At 41.8% G+C, this 21,816-nt stretch overlaps 1 protein-coding gene across 4 annotated transcripts in view; it reads left to right on the top strand.

Moving 5' to 3' along the window:
• The window catches only part of LOC124716918 (serine protease svh-1-like), a 470,384-nt gene that overhangs the window by 252,851 nt on the left and 195,717 nt on the right, over nucleotides 1-21,816 (top strand). For all 4 annotated transcript variants that reach the window (XM_047243502.1, XM_047243517.1, XM_047243493.1 and 1 more), the window contains one exon: nucleotides 17,111-17,270. In XM_047243502.1, the coding sequence (XP_047099458.1) occupies nucleotides 17,111-17,270 (160 nt within the window). The remainder of the gene's footprint in view (nucleotides 1-17,110; nucleotides 17,271-21,816) is intronic.

The raw sequence follows: 21,816 nt of genomic DNA, 5'->3' as shown, positions 1-21,816 counted from the left end.
ATTTGTCTATGTTAAGGGTCAGGTGCCACTCCCTGCACCAAGTGTCTATCTGCTGCAGATCTTCCTGCATTTCGCTGCAATTTTCTAATGCTGCAACTTCTCTGTATACTACAGCATCATCTGCGAAAAGCCGCATGGAACTTCCGACATTATCTACTAGGTCATTTATATATATTGTGAAAAGCAATGGTCCCATAACACTCCCCTGTGGCACGCCAGAGGTTACTTTAACATTTGTAGACGTCTCTCCATTGAGAACAACATGCTGTGTTCTGTTTGCTAAAAACACTTCACTCCGGCCACACAGCTGGTCTGATATTCTGTAGGCTCTTACTTTGTTTATCAGGCAACAGTGCGGAACTGTATCGAATGCCTTCCGGAAGTCAAGGAAAATGGCATCTACCTGGGAGCCTGTATCTAATATTTTCTGGGTCTCATGAACAAATAAAACGAGTTGGGTCTCACACGATCGCTGTTTCCGGAATCCATGTTGATTCCTACTGAGTAGATTCTGGGTTTCCAGAAATGACATGATACGCGAGCAAAAAACATGTTCTAAAATTCTATAACAGATCGACGTCAGAGACGTAGGTCAATAGTTTTGCACATCTGCTCGATGACCCTTCTTGAAGACTGGGACTACCTGTGCTCTTTTCCAATCATTTGGAACCTTCCGTTCCTCTAGAGACTTGTGGTACATGGCTATTAGAAGGGGGGCAAGTTCTTTCGCATACTCTGTGTAGAATTGAATTGGTATCCCGTCAGGTCCAGTGGACTTTCCTCTGTTGAGTGATTTCAGTTGCTTTTCTATTCCTTGGACACTTATTTCGATGTCAGCCATTTTTTCCTTTGCGCGAGGATTTAGAGAAGGAACTGCAGTGCGGCCTTCCTCTGTGAAACAGCTTTGGAAAAAGGTGTTTAGTATTTCAGCTTTATGCGTGTCATCCTCTGTTTCAATGCCATCATCATCCCGGAGTCTCTGGATATGCTGTTTTGAGCCACTTACTGATTTAATGTAAGACCAGAACTTCCTAGGATTTTCTGTCAAGTCGGTACATAGAATTTTACTTTCGAATTCGCTGAACGCTTCACACATAGCCCTCCTTATGCTAACTTTGACATCATTTAGCTTCTGTTTGTCTGAGCGGTTTTGGCTGCTTTTAAACTTGGAGTGAAGCTCTCCTTGCTTTCGCAGTAGTTTCCTAGCTTTGGTGTTGAACCACGGTGGGTTTTTCCCATCCCTCACAGCTTTACTCGGCACGTACCTGTCTAAAATGCATTTTACGATTGCCTTGAACTTTTTCCATAAACACTCAACATTGTCAGTGTCGGAACATAAATTTTTGTTTTGATCTGTTAGGTAGTCTGAAATTTGCCTTCTATTACTCTTGCTAAACAGATAAACCTTCCTCCCTTTTTTAATATTCCTATTTACTTCCATATTCAGGGATGCTGCAATGGTCTTATGATAACTGATCCCCTGTTCTGCACTTACAGAGTCGAAAAGTGCGGGTCTGTTTGTTATCAGTAGGTCCAAGACGTTATCTCCACAAGTCGGTTCTCTGTTTAATTGCTCGAGGTAATTTTTGGATAGTGCACTCAGTATAATGTCACTCGATGCTCTGTCCCTACCACCCGTCCTAAACATCTGAGTGTCCCAGTCTGTATCTGGTAAATTGAAATCTCCACCTAAGACTATAACATGCTTAGGAAATTTATGTGAAATGTATTCCAGATTTTCTTTAACTAAAATATATAATTTCTTAATTAGTAACTTCATTGTTTTAGGGATTTATAACATAAGCTACTTGGGAAAGCATTCCAACACAAAACTTTAAATAATGTTTGTGGCTAGATAATTTTCAGAAATATACAAACACTGTGAGTGTTATTGGTATTCCTTATTTATAATCACTTATTATGTAAGCATTATGGGTGTGATAGTGAGATCACACACACACCTAGTTAATGTAATATATACATACAGCAAAACACTCTTTTTACACTTTTAATGGACTGACACAAAAATGCATAAAATATAAGGAAGTGTCAAGTAAAGGAAAGCATAGGCAACAAAATAAGCTGTAGATTTCATGCCAATTGTTCTCTGTTTATGAAGACTGCAACTTTAGTGTTTTAACTGATATTATATTAAAAGTTTTATTTACTGTATTTTTTATAATGATTATCAATAATAAGTCTCACATTAGAACACAAATATCTTTTTAATGTGGTTTCACAAAAGACCTCTGCATCAGTGCTTTATTGAAACCGTTGGGCATGATCAGAACTAAGAAAGAAATGTGTGTTGGGGTGTGTTAGCACTCAGCCACTGTCTTTGTGATAATCACAAAAATACTAAAGTTGTAGTCTTCATAAACAGAGAACAATTGGCATGAAATCTACAGTTTGTTGCTGACAAGGAGGTCACTTGGCTCAGGGACATCCAGGGTGAGAAGGAAGGCAGAAATTGTCATCATATTATGGAGCATCTTGAGGAGGAATGTTTACATCTGAGATCCGGTCATGCCAACCTAAGACTGCATGCCTAGTATGTATTAACGTGTTTCAAACAATGGAAAATCCAGGATGGAATGTAACAATACCAGAGAAGGAAAGTTGCTACTCACCATATAGCGGAGATGCTGAGTTGCGATAGGCACAACGAAAATATTCACACAATTAAAGCTTTCGACCATAAGGCCTTTGTCAGCAGTAGACACACACACACACACACACACACACACACACACACACACACACACACACACACACACTCACGTAAACGCAACTTGCACACACATCTGCAGTCTCAGAGAGATGAAACCACACAGCAAACAGGAGCACCAGTGCATGATGGGAGTGGTGACTGGGTGGTGGTAAGAAGGAGGCTGTGGCAGGAAGGGAGAGGGATAGTATCGTGGGAGTGGCAGACGGTGAAGTGTTGCAGTTTAGACGGAGGGCAGGAGAGAAGGTGTAGAGGGGGGAGGGGATAAGTATTGCAGAAAAAGTTCCCACCTGCGCAATTCAGAAAAGCTGGTGTTGGTGGGAAGGATCCATATGGCACAGGCTGTGAAGCAGTCATTGAGATGAGGAATATCACGTTTGGCAGCATGTTCAGCAACAGGGTGGTCTATTTGTTTATTGGCCACTGTTTGTCGGTGGCCGTTCATGCGGACAGACAGCTTGTTGGATGTCAGGCCTACATAGAATGCAGCACAGAGGTTGCAGCTTAGCTTGTAAATCACATGACTGGTTTCACAGCTAGCCCTGCCTTTGATGGGATTGGTGATGTCAGTGACAGGACTGGAGTAGGTGCTGGTAGGAGGATGTATGGGACAGGTCTTGCATCTAGGTCTATTACAGGGGTATGAGCCATGAGGTAAGGGATTGGGAGCGGGGGTTGTGTAAAGATGAACGAGTATATTGTGTAAGTTCGGTGGACGGCGGGATACCACGGTAGGAGGGGTGGGAAGGATAGTGGGCAGGACATTTCTCATTTCAGGACACGATGAGAGGTAATTGAAACCCTGGCGGAGAATGTAATTCAGTTGTTCCAGTCCCAGATGGCACTGAGTTACGAGGGGAATGCTTCTTTGTGGCTGGACTGTCGGACTTTGGGAGGTGGTGGGAGGCAGGGAAGATAAGGCACAGGAGATTTGATTTTGTGCAAGGCTGGGAGGATAATTACGGTAAGTGAAGGCTTCAGTGGGACCCTTGGTATATTTTGAGAGGGACTGCTCATCACTGCAGATGTGACGACCTCGGATGGCTATGCTGTACAGAAGGGAATTCTTGGTATGGAATGGGTGGCAGCTGTCAAAGTGGAGGTATTGCTGGTGGTTAGTAGGTTTGATATGGATGGAGGTATTGATGTAGCCATCTCTGAGGCGAAGGTCAACATCTAGGAAGGTGGCTTGTTGGGTTGAGTAGGACCATGTGAAGCAAATGGGGGAGAAGTTGTTGAGGTTCTGGAGGAATGTGATTAAGGTGTCCTCGCCTTCAATCCAGATAGCAAAGATGTCATCAATGAATCTGAAACGTGAGAGGGGTTTAGGATTATAGGTTTTTAGGAAGGATTCATCTAGATGGCCTATGAATAGGTTAGCATAGGATGGTGCCACGGGGGTGCCCATATCCGTACCGCGGATTTGTTTGTAGGTAATGCCTTCAAAGGAGAAGTAATTGTGGGTGAGGATATAGTTAGTCATGGTGACTAGGAAGTAGGTTGTTGGTTTGGATTCCATAGGTCATCTGGAAGGGTAGTGTTCGATAGCAGTAAGGCCATGGGCATTAGAAATGTTAGTGTACTGGGAGGTGGCATCAATAGTGATGAGCAGGGCACTGTGTGGTAAAGGGACAGGAACTGTGGAGAGTCGGTCGAGGAAATGGTTGGTATCTTTTATATAGGAGGATAGGTTCCGGGTAATAGGCAGAGATTCTCTCAATGGGGGCACAGTAACCGGCCACAAAGGGGTGGTTGGGTTTCAGATTCATTGATGACGTCTTTGCTATCTGGAATGAAGACGAGGACACCTTAATCACATTCCTCCAGAACCTGGTCCTACTCAACCCAACAAGCCACTTTCCTCAATGTTGACCTTCACCTCAGAGATGGCTACATCAGTACCTCCATTCATATCAAACCTACTAACCACCAGCAATACCTCCACTTCAACAGCTGCCACCCATTCCGTACCAAGAAGTCCCTTCTGTGCAGCATAGCCATCCAAGGTCGTCGCATCTGCAGTGGTGAGCAGTCCCTCTCAAAATATACGAAGTGTCTCACTGAAGCCTTCACTGGCTGTAATTATCCTCCCATCCTTGTACAAAAACAAAAGTCCCATGCCTTATCTTCCCAGTCCCCCACCACCTCCCACAGTCTGGCCACAAAGGAGCATTCCCCTCGTAACTCAGTACCATCCGGGACTGGAGCAACTGAATTACATTCTCTGCCAGGGATTCGATTACCTCTTATCGTGTCTTGAAATGAGAAATGTCCTGCCCACTATACTTCCGACCCCTCCTACCGTGGTATCCCACCGTCCACGAACCTACACAATATACTCGTTCATCTTTACACAACCCCTGCTCCCAATCCCTTACCTCATGGCTCATACCCCTGTAATAGACCTAGATGCAAGACCTGTCCCATACATCCTCCTACCAGCACCTACTCCAGTCCTGTCACTGACATCACCAATCCCAGAGCTACCTGTGAAACCGGTCATGTGATTTACAAGCTAAGCTGCAACCTCTGTGCTGCATTCTATGTAGGCCTGACATCCAACAAGCTGTCTGTCCGCATGAACGGCCACCGACAAACAGTGGCCAATAAACAAATAGACCACCCTGTTGCTGAACATGCTGCCAAATGTGATATTCCTCATCTCAATGACTGCTTTACAGCCTGTGCCATATGGATCCTTCCCACCAACACCAGCTTTTCTGAATTGCACAGTTGGGAACTTTCCCTGCAATGCATCCTACGTTCCCGTAACCCTCCTGGCCTTAACCTTCGTTAGTCATTGTCCTCACATGCCCAGCCTCTTCCCTGTTCCCATTCCAGCACTAAACAGCCGTCATTTCACCACCACACCCAGTCTTTTAATTTCTTTTTATTTCTCTCCTTTCCACTACTTATCCCCTCTCTACTATGCGCCTTCTCTCCCGCCCCTTGTCTAAACTGCAACACTTCACTGTCTGCCACTCCCACCATACTATCTTTATCCCTCGCCGCCACAGCCTCCTCCTTACCCCCACCCAGTCGCCACTCCCATCATGCACTGGTGCTGTTGTTCGCAGTGTGGTTTCAGCTCTCTGAGACTGCAGATGTGTGTGCAAGTTGCGTTTATGTGAGTGTGTGTGTGTGCACATGGTGTGTATGTGTGTCTACTGCTGACAAAGGCCTTATGGCCGAAAGCTTTAATTAATGTGTTTCATGTGGAAATAATGGTTATTTGTGAAAGCTCATTATAGAGACAGTCATCTTCAAAAGCTGCGTTTGTTTGTGCAAATGAGCATGAACATGAAATTAAATTAAAGCTGTTGTAATACACCACAATGAGCAGAAGGAAAGTTGCTACTAGAGTCATGATCTTCAGATCATTATTTTCATTAAGGGAATCACTCATCATACTTTCCCACCCTTACAAACACTGGAAACCTAAAATACAGGCAGCCATGACTCCACATGCCAACAATGAAAATCTTACCACACCAACACTACATTATGTGATCAGTAGTTTTGTGTATAGTTTGTGTTTTCTGCTTTGTTCTAAGGCTAACTTTGAGCAAGAATATGATTCTCTTATTGCAGAAATCTGTGTGAAAATCAATGAAAAAAGTCATGATGGCTTCAGACAAAACTTAAAATGTGGGCAATATTGTAACACAGAATTAATTGTTAATGGTGGGAAACCATTGTGCGGAGAGCATAGGACTTCTGTTGTGACCAACTAAAATGAACATAAAAAGTGGGAAAACATTAAGTGCTGGAACATCAATATGTGGTTTTACTATATATGGTATTTTAAGCAATTTATTTAATCATTCAACCTGGATATAACCTCATTAAGTGCAGAATGTATTTGTCACCTGATATAGCTCTGTACATCATACTTGGATACGGGTCATAGGAAAGTCAGTCAGTGTACTACATCCAAACATTCTGTCATTGGCATTTGTTCTTTGTGGCCACAATATTACTTGTATCTTACATTATCACATAATTGGCAAAGAGTGAGGTCATTTCCATATTTGTTGTTCCATCAGTTCTCATGTCCATGGAGGCAATGCTCAAATCTCTCCTCAAGTAACAGCAGGCTCTTACAGTTGCCATCACAAACTAGTCAGCCACACTGACTATGCAGGCTCCCACACTGTCAGCATATCTGCTGTCATTCCCCCCTTACAATGATGTGGCTGAAGACTGGGAAGCTTATGAGAAGCAGCTTCAACAATACTTCCTCACTTTTGGTGTCACTGATGCTAAGATGAATTTGGTTTTTTTCTGTCTTGGGTTCCCCCCTCAGGTTTAGCAGTTGTTGTGCCAGTTACCGCATTTACTCGAATGTAAGCCGCACTTTTTTTCCGGTTTTTGTAATCCAAAGAACCGCCTGCGGCTTAGAATCGAGTGCAAAGCAAGCGGAAGTTCTGAAAAATGTTAGTAGGTGCCACCACAACTAACTTCTGCCGTCGAATATATGTAGCGCTACACAGGCATGCTTTGTTGGCACAAAGATAAATACTGGCGCCAAAATTTCTGCGTCAGTAAATAAATTAAAAAAAAAAAATGGTGGAAGACGAGCATTTTTCTCCGCCCCGAGTTTCGATCACTGAATTTTCGTACATTATCCAACGAAGTAAATACAAATTCCGTATTGTTCATCTTCGAATGTAGCAGAATTTCAATGTACTACGAAAATCCGACTGGCAAGACTGTTTGGGATGTTTGTCAATATGGCCAACTCTACGTGCTGAATTTTTTACTACCTGTGAGAAGAGGTGGTTGCTAATAGGAACCTGATGAAATGTGAATCACATGCAGTATTCTCTTCACCATAAGAATAATATGAATGTAAACATTATGCCATGTATTCTTTCGTGTTTGCTGCTATCTCATTTAAATCCTATCTGCCTAATAAGCTACAAAACTAGAGTGAGACAATAGCAAACGCGGAAGAATATACGTATCGTGTCATGTTTACATTCGTATTTTTCTTATGCCTAATAGTGATACAGTCAGAAATGAAGCATGGCAACTGATTAGATTTTTAAATCTAAGATGACTAATTCCTGTGCAGAATTTGATGTACTAGAGAAGCGGCCGCAAAGATTTTCAAACGCAGAAAAATTTTCGCCTAACTCTTGTTCAGAACATGTTCTATCATATGCAGTCTATTATTTGGTTCTTGTTGATCATTATCAAAGAAAGCAGTGTAAGTAACAACAAATAGCGGTCTCTTGCCATTGTTTCGCTAATGAGATGATTCCTCTCTTTTTTTTTTTTTTTTTAATTGTAAGCGGCGGCAGCACGCACAAAAGCAAGTCATGCCGCGCGCGGTGGCAGGCCGTAAACACGCACTATCAGAATGCGACAAACTATGCATGACACAGTACAGTAATGCATTTTCAGCTTAGAGTGATGTAAACACCTATAACAAAGAAAACGGCACTTATCAGATCAAAGCAAAATAAGCAATCGATTCAAACCAGACGAAGCACGTGAAAAAGGAAGGGTACCCGTCTAAATATGGGCGGAGCGCCTGACGCATGGCAATGGCTACCTGGTAAAGCTTAACTGTTAAGCTTACGACTAGAACCAAACTACTGTAGCTGTATCGTCATTCATTCGACCTAAATTGTGTCTCGTATTACAATGGACCAACTTTGTTTCGATTTGGAGGTGCGGCCTAAAACTTTTCTCTCCCCTTGAATTTCGAGTCTCAAATTTGAGGTGCGGCTTAGATTCGGGAAATTTTTTTCCTTTATTTCGTGTCTCATTTTTCAGGTGCGGCTTAGATTTGAATGCGGCTTAGATACGAGTAAATACGGTAGATCTTCTCCAGGAAACAGTGTCACTTTTGTTTTAGTGAAATGTGTATGTTGTTGTCTAATTATCACTGTAAATACATGCATATCACTGCAGCATGTGTTGAGTTCTATCAGTGTTGTAAACAGCCATTTCGGTAATACTGATCTTGGGTGGTCAAGCTCCTTGGCCTTGGTTGCAAATGCAGATTTGTCACTGATGCCCATCATGATTCCAGTGCTGATTCTATGGTCTGCGATGCCATCATTTGGTTGGTACCTGACAAAGAGGTGTGTCAACACTCACTACATCAACACTCACTACAGTGCAAAAATCTGTCTTTGGGTGAAATGTTAAATATTGCCCAATCCTTCTATGTGTTTCATGCTGCTGATGATCAGAGTGAGGCTTGATGTGATACTGCTGCAGTGGCTCCTGTTCCTAGTCATTGGATATCATTTAGTACTCAGGGGGAGGATGATGCAGCGGTAGTACAAATGTGGCTTCCTTGGCACACTGGGCAGTGATGTGCCAAACAACAACAGCAACCATAACAATCTCAGCAGTGGTAGCACTCAGCACTCTCACACTGTCTCATGCAACATGACAGGGCCACATGCCCTAAGCTCTGGGCAACCTGCAACAACTACAAGAAAAAAAAGGACATATACCATCTGTCTGTTGTTACCAGTCTTCTCCTGCAGGTATGGACGTGGACATTAATTGTGTGTCTCCAGTTCTTATGCATACTATCAAACTGTTTATTGAGGTGTGAGTGATTGACAAAGTGCTCCGGCTACAAGTGGACCTAGGTGCAGCTGTTACATTGCTGAACTTACAAATTTATGTTGATCTCTGGTGTTGTCTCCTGTTACTCAATGGTCGGTGAATTACAACAAGCAACATATTCCAATTATGGGGTAATTTACAGTTCTCATACTGTATAGATCAGTGGTTAGCTCCTTGACTTATTTGGTAGTGGATTGTGGGGTAGCAGGTTAAATAAGACGATTGTTTGTTCGCTGTCTTTCTCACGCGAGCCTGGCAACTAATTTTGTGGTCAGCCAGAAAGCAAAGGAAAACATACTAACCTTAGTTTCCAGTCTGCATATTCACATTCTGGTCCAACCCACTGAAAGAAATGTTTCTATTCTCCTGCTACTTAGCGGGATCAGGATTATGTTTTTAAATGAAAGTATAAAGTTCTAGTTCGTACATATATTGAGTAAAGTCTCTCATGTACAACACTTTAAAATCCACTATGTTTAATTGACTGTATATATTTCTATCATAAATACCATAACTAGGAGTTCAGAGATGACCTCTATGGTATGTTCCTACCAGATTGTCTTTTGCCCTGACTTATAATACTCAAATGAATGTTTGAAATAAATGCGCACCATAAAAGTGGAAATAATAGTCGCCACTTGCCAAGCAGATTTGTAATTATCACAGATGGCACACTAACAGTTACTTTAATGAATCCTAAGTGATCCAGGATGGTACACACTCCTTGCGGGTTCTCTATCCGTTTTTACCGCAAATTCGCGATTTGTCACAGTCCGACATCATCCGATGCAGAGCGTGATCCAACATATAACAGATGTGGATCTTACAGTGGCTGAGTGCAAAGTTAATCTCTCACCTGCCTCTTGAGCTGTATTTATATATGTGCTGCAGCAGACGGCCGAGAGAACATCTGCTGTTATCTGCCTTTTGTGTACAGCAGCAACCTGTGAACGACCACTTTGTCAGACATGTAAGCTTTAAGAACAAAGTTATGAATTAATTCAGTAACTTCTTAAGTTTTACATGTTGTTAAGTAAGTTGTTTGAAAGCACAGAAAATGTTTCAGCTCACTTGAATAAAAACTTTGCCTTTACTAGAACTTGTATTGAATGTTATTGTTATTAAAGTTCTAAAATTTGGAATAGCTCTATTGTTTAGTAAGTTTTAACATTTTCTGTAACCGAAATTCTCTACTATTAAAATAACAGGTACTTAATCTACTACAATTGGGTATATTTTAGTTACAAAACTGGTTTTCACTTAATTACTCAAAAACTGTGAGAGATAGCTTAATGTGGTCTCTTAGTTACGATTTTTAGGGTGAACTGAAGCATAAAACAAATTTTTACGTTTGTAAGTCCAGTTTTTAGTGCCTTCCATTTTTCTTAAAAACGTGGATTCTGGTTGTAATTTTCGTTCTTTAGCTTTGAAACTTGCACCAATTATTTATGAGCTCCATAGGCACACTGTGACCAAATTCTGGCTTTCTAGCTTTATTATTTAGTGCAGATGCATTAAGGTGAAGTGGCACTACTAACAGTGAACTGGGGTAAGTCCCAGCACACTCGCTCGCCTTTGTATCTCACACATGATACAGCGCTTGTTTTGCTTCGGGATGATACTGACAGCGACAGTTCATCTGGTATGGATGCTTTCAGTGCTTTTGGTTTTCCTGTTGCAGATGCAGTGCACTTTTTTCTGACCAGGTCTCCTTACCAGCAGTTATATTCTTTACATTCTGAGTTCTCTTATATTTTTTTGGATGGGTTAGGTCATGCCACTAATTTTATGGCCCACATTACTCTGAAACCTATGCCACGGCCATGTTTCTTCTGTGCATGCCCTATTCTGGTGGCCTTGCATGATCAAGTGATATCTAAGTTGGACAGACTGAGGTCATGGCAGTCATCCAGCCTATTATCTCAAGTGAGTGGTCTACCCACCTCATGACTGTTAAAAAACTGAATAGACAGCTTTAGCTCTGTTGTGACTTTAAAGTGTTTGTTAATGCTCAATCTACCCTTACCCTTTCCCCCTTAAGACAAGTTATTGGCCATTTTTTTTTCTAAAATGATTTATCTGAAGTCTATTTTCATGTTACATTGGATGAGAATCCAGAATGGCTCCTTGTGATTAACATGCCCTTCAGGTTGTACCAATACTGGCACCTCCCAATTGATGTGGCTAGAGCCCCAGCAATTTTCAGCATTTTCTGGAACAGATGAAGTGCCCTTTTCAGGGTGCAGTAACTATCTCAATGACATTTTCATGAAGGGTGCATTCATGGATGAACAGTTACGCAACTAACGCTCATTGTTCATGGTCTTCCATACTGCTGAATTGAAGCACAACTTTGCCAAGTCCCACTTTTTTTGGCTGTCATTTGTGTATATATTTCCAGGACACTTGTGTATACTGTAAGGTGGCTGCTACAACCATCACCACGTATAATAGTGCCTGGTTTAGTTGTCATTTTTTTAGGGAATAATTTGTTATTGACAGTCAGTGTTCTAAATAACATATGCCTGAAGTGTTTAGTAGAGCAATATGTTATCGGTTATATTTGTAGACTTTGTTGTTGTTGTTGTTGTTGTTGTTGTGGTCTTCAGTCCAGAGTCTGGTTTGATGCAGCTCTCCATGCTACTCTATCCTGTGCAAGCTTCTTCATCTCCCAGTACCTACTGCAACCTACATCCTTCTGAATCTGTTTAGTGTATTCATCTCTTGGTCTCCCTCTACGATTTTTACCCTCCACACTGCCCTCCAATGCTAAATTGGTGATCCCTTGATGCCTTAGAATATGCCCCACCAACCGATCTCTTTTTATGGTCAAGTTGTGCCACAAATTTCTCTTCTCTCCAATTCTATTCAATACCTCCTCATTGGTTATGTGATCTACCCATCTTATCTTCAGCATTCTTCTGTAGCACCACATTTTAAAAGCTTCTATTTCCTTCTTGTCTAAACTATTTATCATCCACGTTTCACTTCCATACTCCATGTCCTTTGCTCTCTCTGACAGAATTACAATATCATCGGTGAACCTCAAAGTTTTTATTTCTTCTCTGTCGATTTTAATTCCTACTCCAAATTTTTCTTGTGTTCCCTTTACTGCTTGCTCAAGATACAGATTTAATAACATTGGGGATAGGCTACAACTCTGTATCACTCCCTTCCCAACCACTGCTTCTCTTTAATTCCCCTCAACTCTTATGACTGCTTGTAAATAGACTTCATATAGTGCATAAAGGACATCATTAAATTTTGAGGTGGATTCACTCATCACATGTGTGTAGTAGCAGTTGTTGATCGAGTATGTGATGCATTCTGCATCAGCAACCACGTCGTATTAGTGGCACCGCAAACTAGAGCAGCAGCAGCAGCTGGGACACAGTACTGCATCAGGATCTGCCAGCTACCCGATGTCATCCCTGTCAGCCACAGCCATGACCACCTCTGGGGTTGTCAGTCAACTGCCTCTTATTGAGAAAATTCTGGAGGCAAGCAGCCAAAATGGTATGATTCTCTGCAGTAATAACTGAAGACAGAAGACAATGCCATGTCACAGCAAGTGAATGCTAGCACCTTGACAGTCATGCCAACGAACACCATATCACGTTATCCTTACCCACCATTGAATATGATTGTGGAATCACTTTGGCATTCTATGATGACATTGTCAATTGCCTTCAAGAAGTGAAGAAGTTTTCTACTCTGTAATGAACAAACTGACCTAGAGAGTGTCCAAATGGGCCATGTTTCAGTCAGGAAATTGTAAATCAGATTCGGTAGATTGAAAGCTGGTGTTGAGCTTCTAGAGCAGGAGAACCGCAGGCTGACAGAAAAAGTGGCTACATCTGTTCCTTCAAAGCTAATCAGATACACAGCATTAAATGTGAGCCACTGAAGAAAAAGAGGCCTCTGATGTCCTGACAGATACAAAGAGCAATTTTGTGAAATTTTAGAACTTTTACCGCCTTCCCAACAAGTTGGTGAAGTGCTGTTTCTCATTATGTGTCTGGTTGATATGTGTGTTAGTTTACATGCAGAGGAACCTCAGTTAACTTCTTTTCCCTAATGCACACATTTTTTTAATGTTTTTGGAAGAAAGGAGGACAGACTGATTGGTCTCATATCCTTAGTCTTGGTGTGATAAGTTCTCTTTGGCTTCAGACTGAAAACAACCCTCACTATCCTCCAAGCATTGGGAATGGTTCCTGATGTTAGGCTGATCCTAAACAGTCTTTGTAGGAATATAATTAATCTCTCTCCTGTTAATTGATTCCATGTGGGATTATTGACTTAAATGGTTGAAATTATCCCACTGCCCACTGGATGTTTTTGAAGTTTACACATTCTCTGGGAGCTTCCCAGTTCTCCCTTTGATTACCTGCAAAGCAGTGCCTCTCAGCGACTGAATCTCTGTGTATTGTCTGCCAGAGTGTATTGAGGGAAATGAGTCCTGAGGAGCACATCCAGCATCTCATATGCCATCCTTGTATACTCACCACCTTACTCCTTAATTAGTTGATTTTCTGGTGAGGATGAAAATCTGGTACAGTAGCTGAATCTTCTAGAATGATAGTTTTACTTGCTTAGTCATATGTTTGTATTTGGTCAGGGCTTCAAGATATTTTTTGCATTGTCCTTTCCTTATTGCAAGTTTGAAAAGTTATCTTACCAGTTTTCCTTGCACTTCCAGATTGTTGGTTTGCCTGGGTATATTTCTGTTTGTGCTCTTCTTGGTGATTGGACAGTTTTCGAAATATGAGTTTTTAATGGAAGATGTTGGTGTGTCTGCCATTTCCTCGGGATCTACTGGATTTCTTATTGAAGATCTGACTTCAGATAAGCAGAAGTTGAGGTCTTTCTATAACAGACTCCGTCTGTATTCCTAGGATTCCTATAGGCAATGGTCTGTTTAACACCCACTTCAATCTCTAACTTAACATACATGTGCTCAGATAAGAATGGCTCTAATGCCTATCCATTAGAGTGGACCCAAAAGTTATGTCAGGTACTTTTTCCCATCTTCTATTCCTGAAAGTAAATTCCCTATTGTTGTGTTCAATATTTTCAAGTTGCTATTGCTGCTTCCCCACACCAGGTTGTGGGCATTGTTATCACAACTAACCAAAAGTTGTTCATTCTTCTGTTAGCAGCTGTCTACTAGTCTTGTCACTTCCAGGAGATGGAGTACTGTCATCAGAAGGTAAGTTGAGGCCCATAAAATTACCCTTGCATTTCCCCCTCACTCTGTTTCATAATGATGTCACTAAGTCCCTGGAACTAAAGGTAACCATTGGCATGAAATTCAGTTCTTTACATAAATGCATGTTTTGGAGTTCTTTAGATTTCTAGCACAAATAAACTTACCTTCAGTTCCACCAATGCCTGAAATGTCCCTTTTATATAAACAGGATCCCTGGACCACAGCCACACCCACCTCTTGATGAAAACTTCTCAGGCTTCCATCCAGGTAGCTGCGTTGAAAATCCGCGATGTTTTGATGAGTGTCATTCTCATCATCTTCTGGCTTCCATCTGGGTAGCTGCATCAAAATGTCATAGATTTTTGAGCAGCTACCCAGATGGAAGACCAATAAGATTTCATCAGCAGTATGCACCGGGAAAGCCTACATTCACATCCACCTCTTGTCTTCCTGGGACATGACTCAGACAGCTGTTGCCCTTTTACTGTGTTGGAGGTTTATTTACACTTGTAGTCTCCAGCTTGGAGCTATGGTCACTTCTGATGTATCTGATTATCCTCATCATAACCTGCAAGTATCCTGAGCAGACTTTCAGGTCCTGTTTTTGCATTACCCTCAGGAACTTTTCACAGACAGCCACCACAAGGGTTTGTCTGACCAATATAACCTTTTGACTGATTATCCTCCAGTCCTGTGTTGAGACCTTCTGTGGTCATACCTTCTTGAAGAGAATCTTTGGAGAAGTATCCTTGTTTCAGTACCCAAATTGACATCTTTGTGGTCTTGAAGATTGGCACCATCTACTTAAGACAGGTCACCAATTTCATATCCTTACAGACAAAGAGTCTTTGTCCAGATAAACCCACCTGAATTGGGGGCCTGTGCTTGCTTCCTCCCCTTTCTTCTAAAAGAGATCCATCTGAGCAATCTGCTGCTAGGTCATGTTGACAGGTGGGTATCCCTATTGGATAACCACATTCCTGCAGCACTATCGGTCTGTTTCCCTATTTCTTGTCTCAGCTTTTACCTATCTGATTATCCTGAGAAGTGAGAGTATTAGATTCTTCCCTCTCTTGTTCCCTGGCTTAGAGGTAGGTCTGACTACCCCCTTCTTTCACCGCTCAGTGACAAGTTCCACTACTTGGACGTGCCTATCACTTGATCCAGCTGTAGAAACAGATTCCATCAGTTCCAGCCCCAACACTGTGTGTTTAAAGACTCATCAAACCCTTCAGTTTTTGTTTTATTTTGTTCTTTGTTCTCCATTTTGGCCCCACAAGAATTGGGGATTTATTCGTCAAGGGCACAGAGCCCCAAGCAGTGCAAGGTTAATTACCTAGGGAGGTTGTTGGGTATCCATGAGGCTCCATAAATGACATATCGGCCCATGTGCTATGCACTCCTAGACACATATTGCTTCACATCTTGGTTTGGGTATCTGGGGAATTGAGGAAGGACTGTTGAAGTGGACATGGGAAGGATGTTGTGGGACACTCTTTGTCCACTTCAAGTGCTGATGTCTTTCTGGTATGGGAGACCCTGCCAGTAGCTGCACTACAGCAGGATCAGTGCTTCAACAAGGCATTGTCCCCTAGAGAGACTACTACAGGAAATAAACACATTGCCTGGTGGCCAGGTTGACAGTTCATACCTTGTTGTTGAAGCCTCTGTACACCAATTCACAAAAAAATATTATCTTGCTTTCTGGACTTGGAATTTTCTGCATGTTCTTGATTGTGATACTGACTTTGTTTATAGATATTGATTTGAGCTCATGTTACCCGCAGTTGTAACATTGATTTTCTTCTACATTTCTACCATCAGCTTAATGTAAATCTTGATTTGTGGAAATGACCTGCGAAGTTTATTTCAAATTATAGCATTAAATTTTCTCCTTCTGTTGTTTGCTCCCATCAAGGGCTTTTCAATACTCTGTTAATGGAGATATTATTTCTGTGCACATGCACAGTTGCGGTTCCAAGGGACCTGATATGGATGTTTGTGTGTGCCGGTGAAGAACAATACTGGACACACAAATGCACTGATGCATTTCAACAAGTTGGCTGTCACAGTTTCCTTCTGTCACTCTGACAAGCACTGGCTGCCATCTTATTTATCTTCTTTGAAATGTACTATTGTCTGTGTGCTATTTACAAATGGTGCAAGATAATTGCAGCATTATTTGCTTATGTGCCATAGTTTGTACAGTGCTAATGAGGTAATAGTATCACGTATTTCACATCAGTTGCATTATATTTCCAAAATTTGTCATGGCTTTTATCATTTGTCATTAAGTTTCTTCTGCAGTGGTTGTTTGTATCAAAAGAATGACTCATTGGCCCTCAGTAGAAGATTCAGTATTGCGTTCATATCTGTGTTACTGTCCAATCTGTTGTGATCAATTTATTTCTTAATAATGACTTTTTACACATTTCATTTTGTAGCTCATATTATTCACTTTATAAATGGATGCCATCTGTGTTCTCTAGCTGTTAAATTTCTTCATAACAATGAATTACTTGCTGTGCTTCAATAACAGCAATGAATGTTATATATATCTACTTATTATTTTCCAGGGAAGATGAGAAACTCTGTTTGCTTGCAGACAGTAACAGTGGCTTATCTGGCCACCTGTTCCCATACCATGAATGGGACTACTATGAAAAGAGGTCTCTGACAATTAGCTGTGAAAATATGTTTTTATGCAAGAACATGAAATGCATCAATTCTTCTAAGGTGAGCACACTTCATATCAACAAAACCAACAAAACATATTTTGCAATATTTGAACACAATTTTCCATACATGTCTTGTTTCTTATAGAGATATCTGCAGCAGGAACATTTATTATGACTGTATCTCATAGGAGCAGGTTAAAATTTCCTTTCCACAATTATGTCATAGGTTCCCCCGTTTTTCTCTAAACATTTCATGTAAATGCCAGGATAGTTCCTTAAAAACTGTTGTGGTTGATCTCACCCCTCTTTCTTTTGGAACTCCTCTAGTGCTGTGTCTCTGATTAACCAAGTGTCAGGAAACATATTTTCCTTTCTTCCTATTCTTTTTTTTTATTTTTTTATTTATTTATTTATTTTTTTTTTTTTTTAAGCTGAGGAATTGCAGTCATCAAGCTCTATTCCCATGTGTTTGCTAGTGTTTCACTCTGATACACACCTAAAACACCAAGCAATTCCTGAATCTGCCTTAATTAAATCACAGCTGGCCTGTGTTAGTAAAGAACTAGCAAAATATCACTTTTTCAAATTCATTGAGTACATCTGTGTCTCCCACTTTATTTTGTGAGTTACTTTGAACCTAAGTGAGATGTCAAATGAGTCAAGTTATACATTGACAGTCAGAAGCAGTTACAATTGGCTACTTCTCTGAAATAACATACACACACACACACACACACACACACACACACACACACACACACACATTGTACTTAATAATGTTACTGTTGTTTTCAAACTGTGGTTGGCTGTTGACAATAAACGTCATAAGGAAGTTTGTGTACTGTGTACTGCTGAGAAGAACTTCTAGAGTATTACCATCCTACCCTCTGTTACTTCAGTGTAGCCATTTTAGGCAAGGAGGAGGATCAAAATAATAATTACAATAAAATGTACTCATCTGGTTCTTATAGCTTCTTGCGAATGTCATGGCTTGTAGAAAACATGTCTCACTGAAAACAATACTTTTGTCTAGGTGGTATGGTCAAGCTCTTGTAGGTTTGACAGTTTAGACACTGTGTGATTAAACTTCTTCATCATTCCTTTTATTTTCATCATTTCATATTTCACTACAATTTCACAAATCTGTCTCCATTCTGATACAATCCATACATTTGAACACAACAACTTCATATCAACCGCTCCATAACTTCTTCTTGTACCGTCTCTATAACAACTGCCACTGACTCAGAGAAGAACAAAGATAATACAAAAGGTCTCAGCTGAGCTGACACCTTGGAGTCATTTGACTCTGATTCAGAGCTTAACAATTTGAGGACCACCCACTTAGAAAAATTTGGGCCCAGAAGACCAGATATGTATGTCATCATTTAAAATTTCACTGACACATTTGTGTTTGATATATCTTAATGGGCAAGACATGCAAAAAGAGAGCAATGTTTATGTGAAAGCTTAGCTTTTCCTGCAGCTGTACTGTATGTATATTTTGGCAAGCTCCCATATCTGCAGTGATATACATTCCAATTTTCGTACCAAACTTGCAGTTAGTGCAGATCAGTACATCATTTGTAATGCCTTGCAAATAATGTAGCGTGTATTTGATGGCATTTTGTTGCTCTTCTCTCAGATTGCTGCTGAACTGTGTTAAATATGTTGTTGGATGTGCTAAATCTGGCCTTGTATCCATTGTCCAATAAAGAAAAATTTTGACTGTGGTTCAGTATTTTGATGCACCCTGTTCACTGAGCTTGCCTCATGCAATAAACCATAATAAACCCATGGGTTAGCTACTGATGGCAGCATACCCTACTTATACAAGAATTCATCGGGTGTTTCATTTCATCTAATGCCAGACTGATGCAACTCATAGGTCAACTTTTCAAGTCTCCACATCCACTCACCAATATTCAGTCCTTCCATACCTGGTATGCTGTTGATTTTTCTTTTTTCTTTTCAGTAGATCTGTGAAACCCCTGGCTAGTTTCACATACACTTCATCTTTTATGTTGGCCATCAAATTTACCACAATATTTAAATGATAAATTTCCCAATCTCGTTCAACTGCTATTCCCTACAAGTAATTACAATTCATGCTCTTTATCTGGCATTTCTTCCACTCTCGTCATATTTCCACTCAAAATTCATTTTGTTCATATCATCTTTGTGTTGTTAGTACATGACACACAAATGCCCAGGTCCAGTTTCACATTAAATTTTTCAGTTCTTGTGGCTGCTTCTTGTTGTTTGTTTTTATCATCAACGGATGTGACTTCCTGAATGATTTATTGACCTTTTTATATTGATGTACTCTCCTTTTCAACTGCAGATACCTTCTTCTTTCCTCTTGTCTTGTACTCTGTCATTTCAGTGGTTTGACTTGTCACCCAGAACATGTTCTGCAGTTTTCATTTAATGAAGTTCTCATAGTTCACAGTCATCATCCTTTGTTGTGATGTGGTGTAATCATTATCAGCATTCTTGTCCTCCCCCTCAGTCTCCTCCCCTACATTGATATGTTCATAAGGTGCATGTTTCCAAATTTTCATTTTGATCAATTCAGGTGCTTCTCCTTCTCACATAACATCTACATCATGTAATACTCTTACAGCATCTGCAATATTTGTGGCCTTCAGATCAATCGCGTTGGTAACAGCTTTGTTCAGTTTTGCAGGAAAGATATCTTCATTAAATGCAACATCTCTGACAATTGTTATTATTTCATGTTTCTGGATACCCGTCTCTAGGCTATCATGATTTATGAGTATTCAGCCATTACATGAGGTTGCCCTTTTAGTTCAAAATTGGCCATATTGGTTTTTTATTTTTGCCCACATACAACATCCGCATAATTCAAGATGGTCAGTGTTTGGCCTCATTCATACCATCATTTGAAGTGACTTTCTGAATCATTTGCTGTAGTCAGACATCTAATTTGCAAGTACTTTGCCATTGCTACTGCTTTGCCCCGGAAATTTTGTGAGATTACACTCTCCAAAAGCATACATCACACAGTATTTGAAAGGAGTTGAACCATTCTGCAGCATCATTTTGTTGAGGTTAGCTGCCTCTGAACTTCTCTTTTAGCAAATATCTCTCTTAGCAAATATTATTCAGATTCTTTACTTACATACACTCCTGGAAATGGAAAAAAGAACACATTGACACCGGTGTGTCAGATCCACCATACTTGCTCCGGACACTGCAAGAGGGCTGTACAAGCAATGATCACACGCACGGCACAGCGGACACACCAGGAACCGCGGTGTTGGCCGTCGAATGGCGCTAGCTGCGCAGCATTTGTGCACCGCCGCCGTCAGTGTCAGCCAGTTTGCCGTGGCATACGGAGCTCCATCGCAGTCTTTAACACTGGTAGCATGCCACGACAGCGTGGACGTGAACCGTATGTGCAGTTGACGGACTTTGAGCGAGGGCGTATAGTGGGCATGCGGGAGGCCGGGTGGACGTACCGCCGAATTGCTCAACACGTGGGGCGTGTGGTCTCCACAGTACATCGATGTTGTCACCAGTGGTCGGCGGAAGGTGCACGTGCCCGTCGACCTGGGACCGGACCGCAGCGACGCACGGATGCACGCCAAGACCGTAGGATCCTACGCAGTGCCGTAGGGGACCGCACCGCCACTTCCCAGTAAATTAGGGACACTGTTGCTCCTGGGGTATCGGCGAGGACCATTCGCAACCGTCTCCATGAAGCTGGGCTACGGTCCCGCACACCGTTAGGCCGTCTTCCGCTCACGCCCCAACATCGTGCAGCCCGCCTCCAGTGGTGTCGCGACAGGCGTGAATGGAGGGACGAATGGAGACGTGTCGTCTTCAGCGATGAGAGTCGCTTCTGCCTTGGTGCCAATGATGGTCGTATGCGTGTTTGGCGCCGTGCAGGTGAGCGCCACAATCAGGACTGCATACAACCGAGGCACACAGGGCCAACACCCGGCATCATGGTGTGGGGAGCGATCTCCTACACTGGCCGTACACCACTGGTGATCGTCGTGGGGACACTGAATAGTGCACGGTACATCCAAACCGTCATCGAACCCATCGTTCTACCATTCCTAGACCGGCAAGGGAACTTGCTGTTCCAACAGGACAATGCACGTCCGCATGTATCCCGTGCCAACCAACGTGCTCTAGAAGGTGTAAGTCAACTACCCTGGCCAGCAAGATCTCCGGATCTGTCCCCCATTGAGCATGTTTGGGACTGGATGAAGCGTCGTCTCACGCGGTCTGCACGTCCAGCACGAACGCTGGTCCAACTGAGGCGCCAGGTGGAAATGGCATGGCAAGCCGTTCCACAGGACTACATCCAGCATCTCTACAATCGTCTCCATGGGAGAATAGCAGCCTGCATTGCTGCGAAAGGTGGATATACACTGTACTAGTGCCGACATTGTGCATGCTCTGTTGCCTGTGTCTATGTGCCTGTGGTTCTGTCAGTGTGATCATGTGATGTATCTGACCCCAGGAATGTGTCAATAAAGTTTCCCCTTCCTGGGACAATGAATTCACGGTGTTCTTATTTCAATTTCCAGGAGTGTATTTGCCTCCACTGTCTGAACATAGCATTCCTA

The sequence above is a fragment of the Schistocerca piceifrons genome, chromosome 1 (assembly GCF_021461385.2).
Source record: "Schistocerca piceifrons isolate TAMUIC-IGC-003096 chromosome 1, iqSchPice1.1, whole genome shotgun sequence".
Taxonomy (NCBI): Eukaryota; Metazoa; Arthropoda; class Insecta; order Orthoptera; family Acrididae; genus Schistocerca; species Schistocerca piceifrons.
This window is presented reverse-complemented; position numbering and strand designations above follow the sequence as displayed.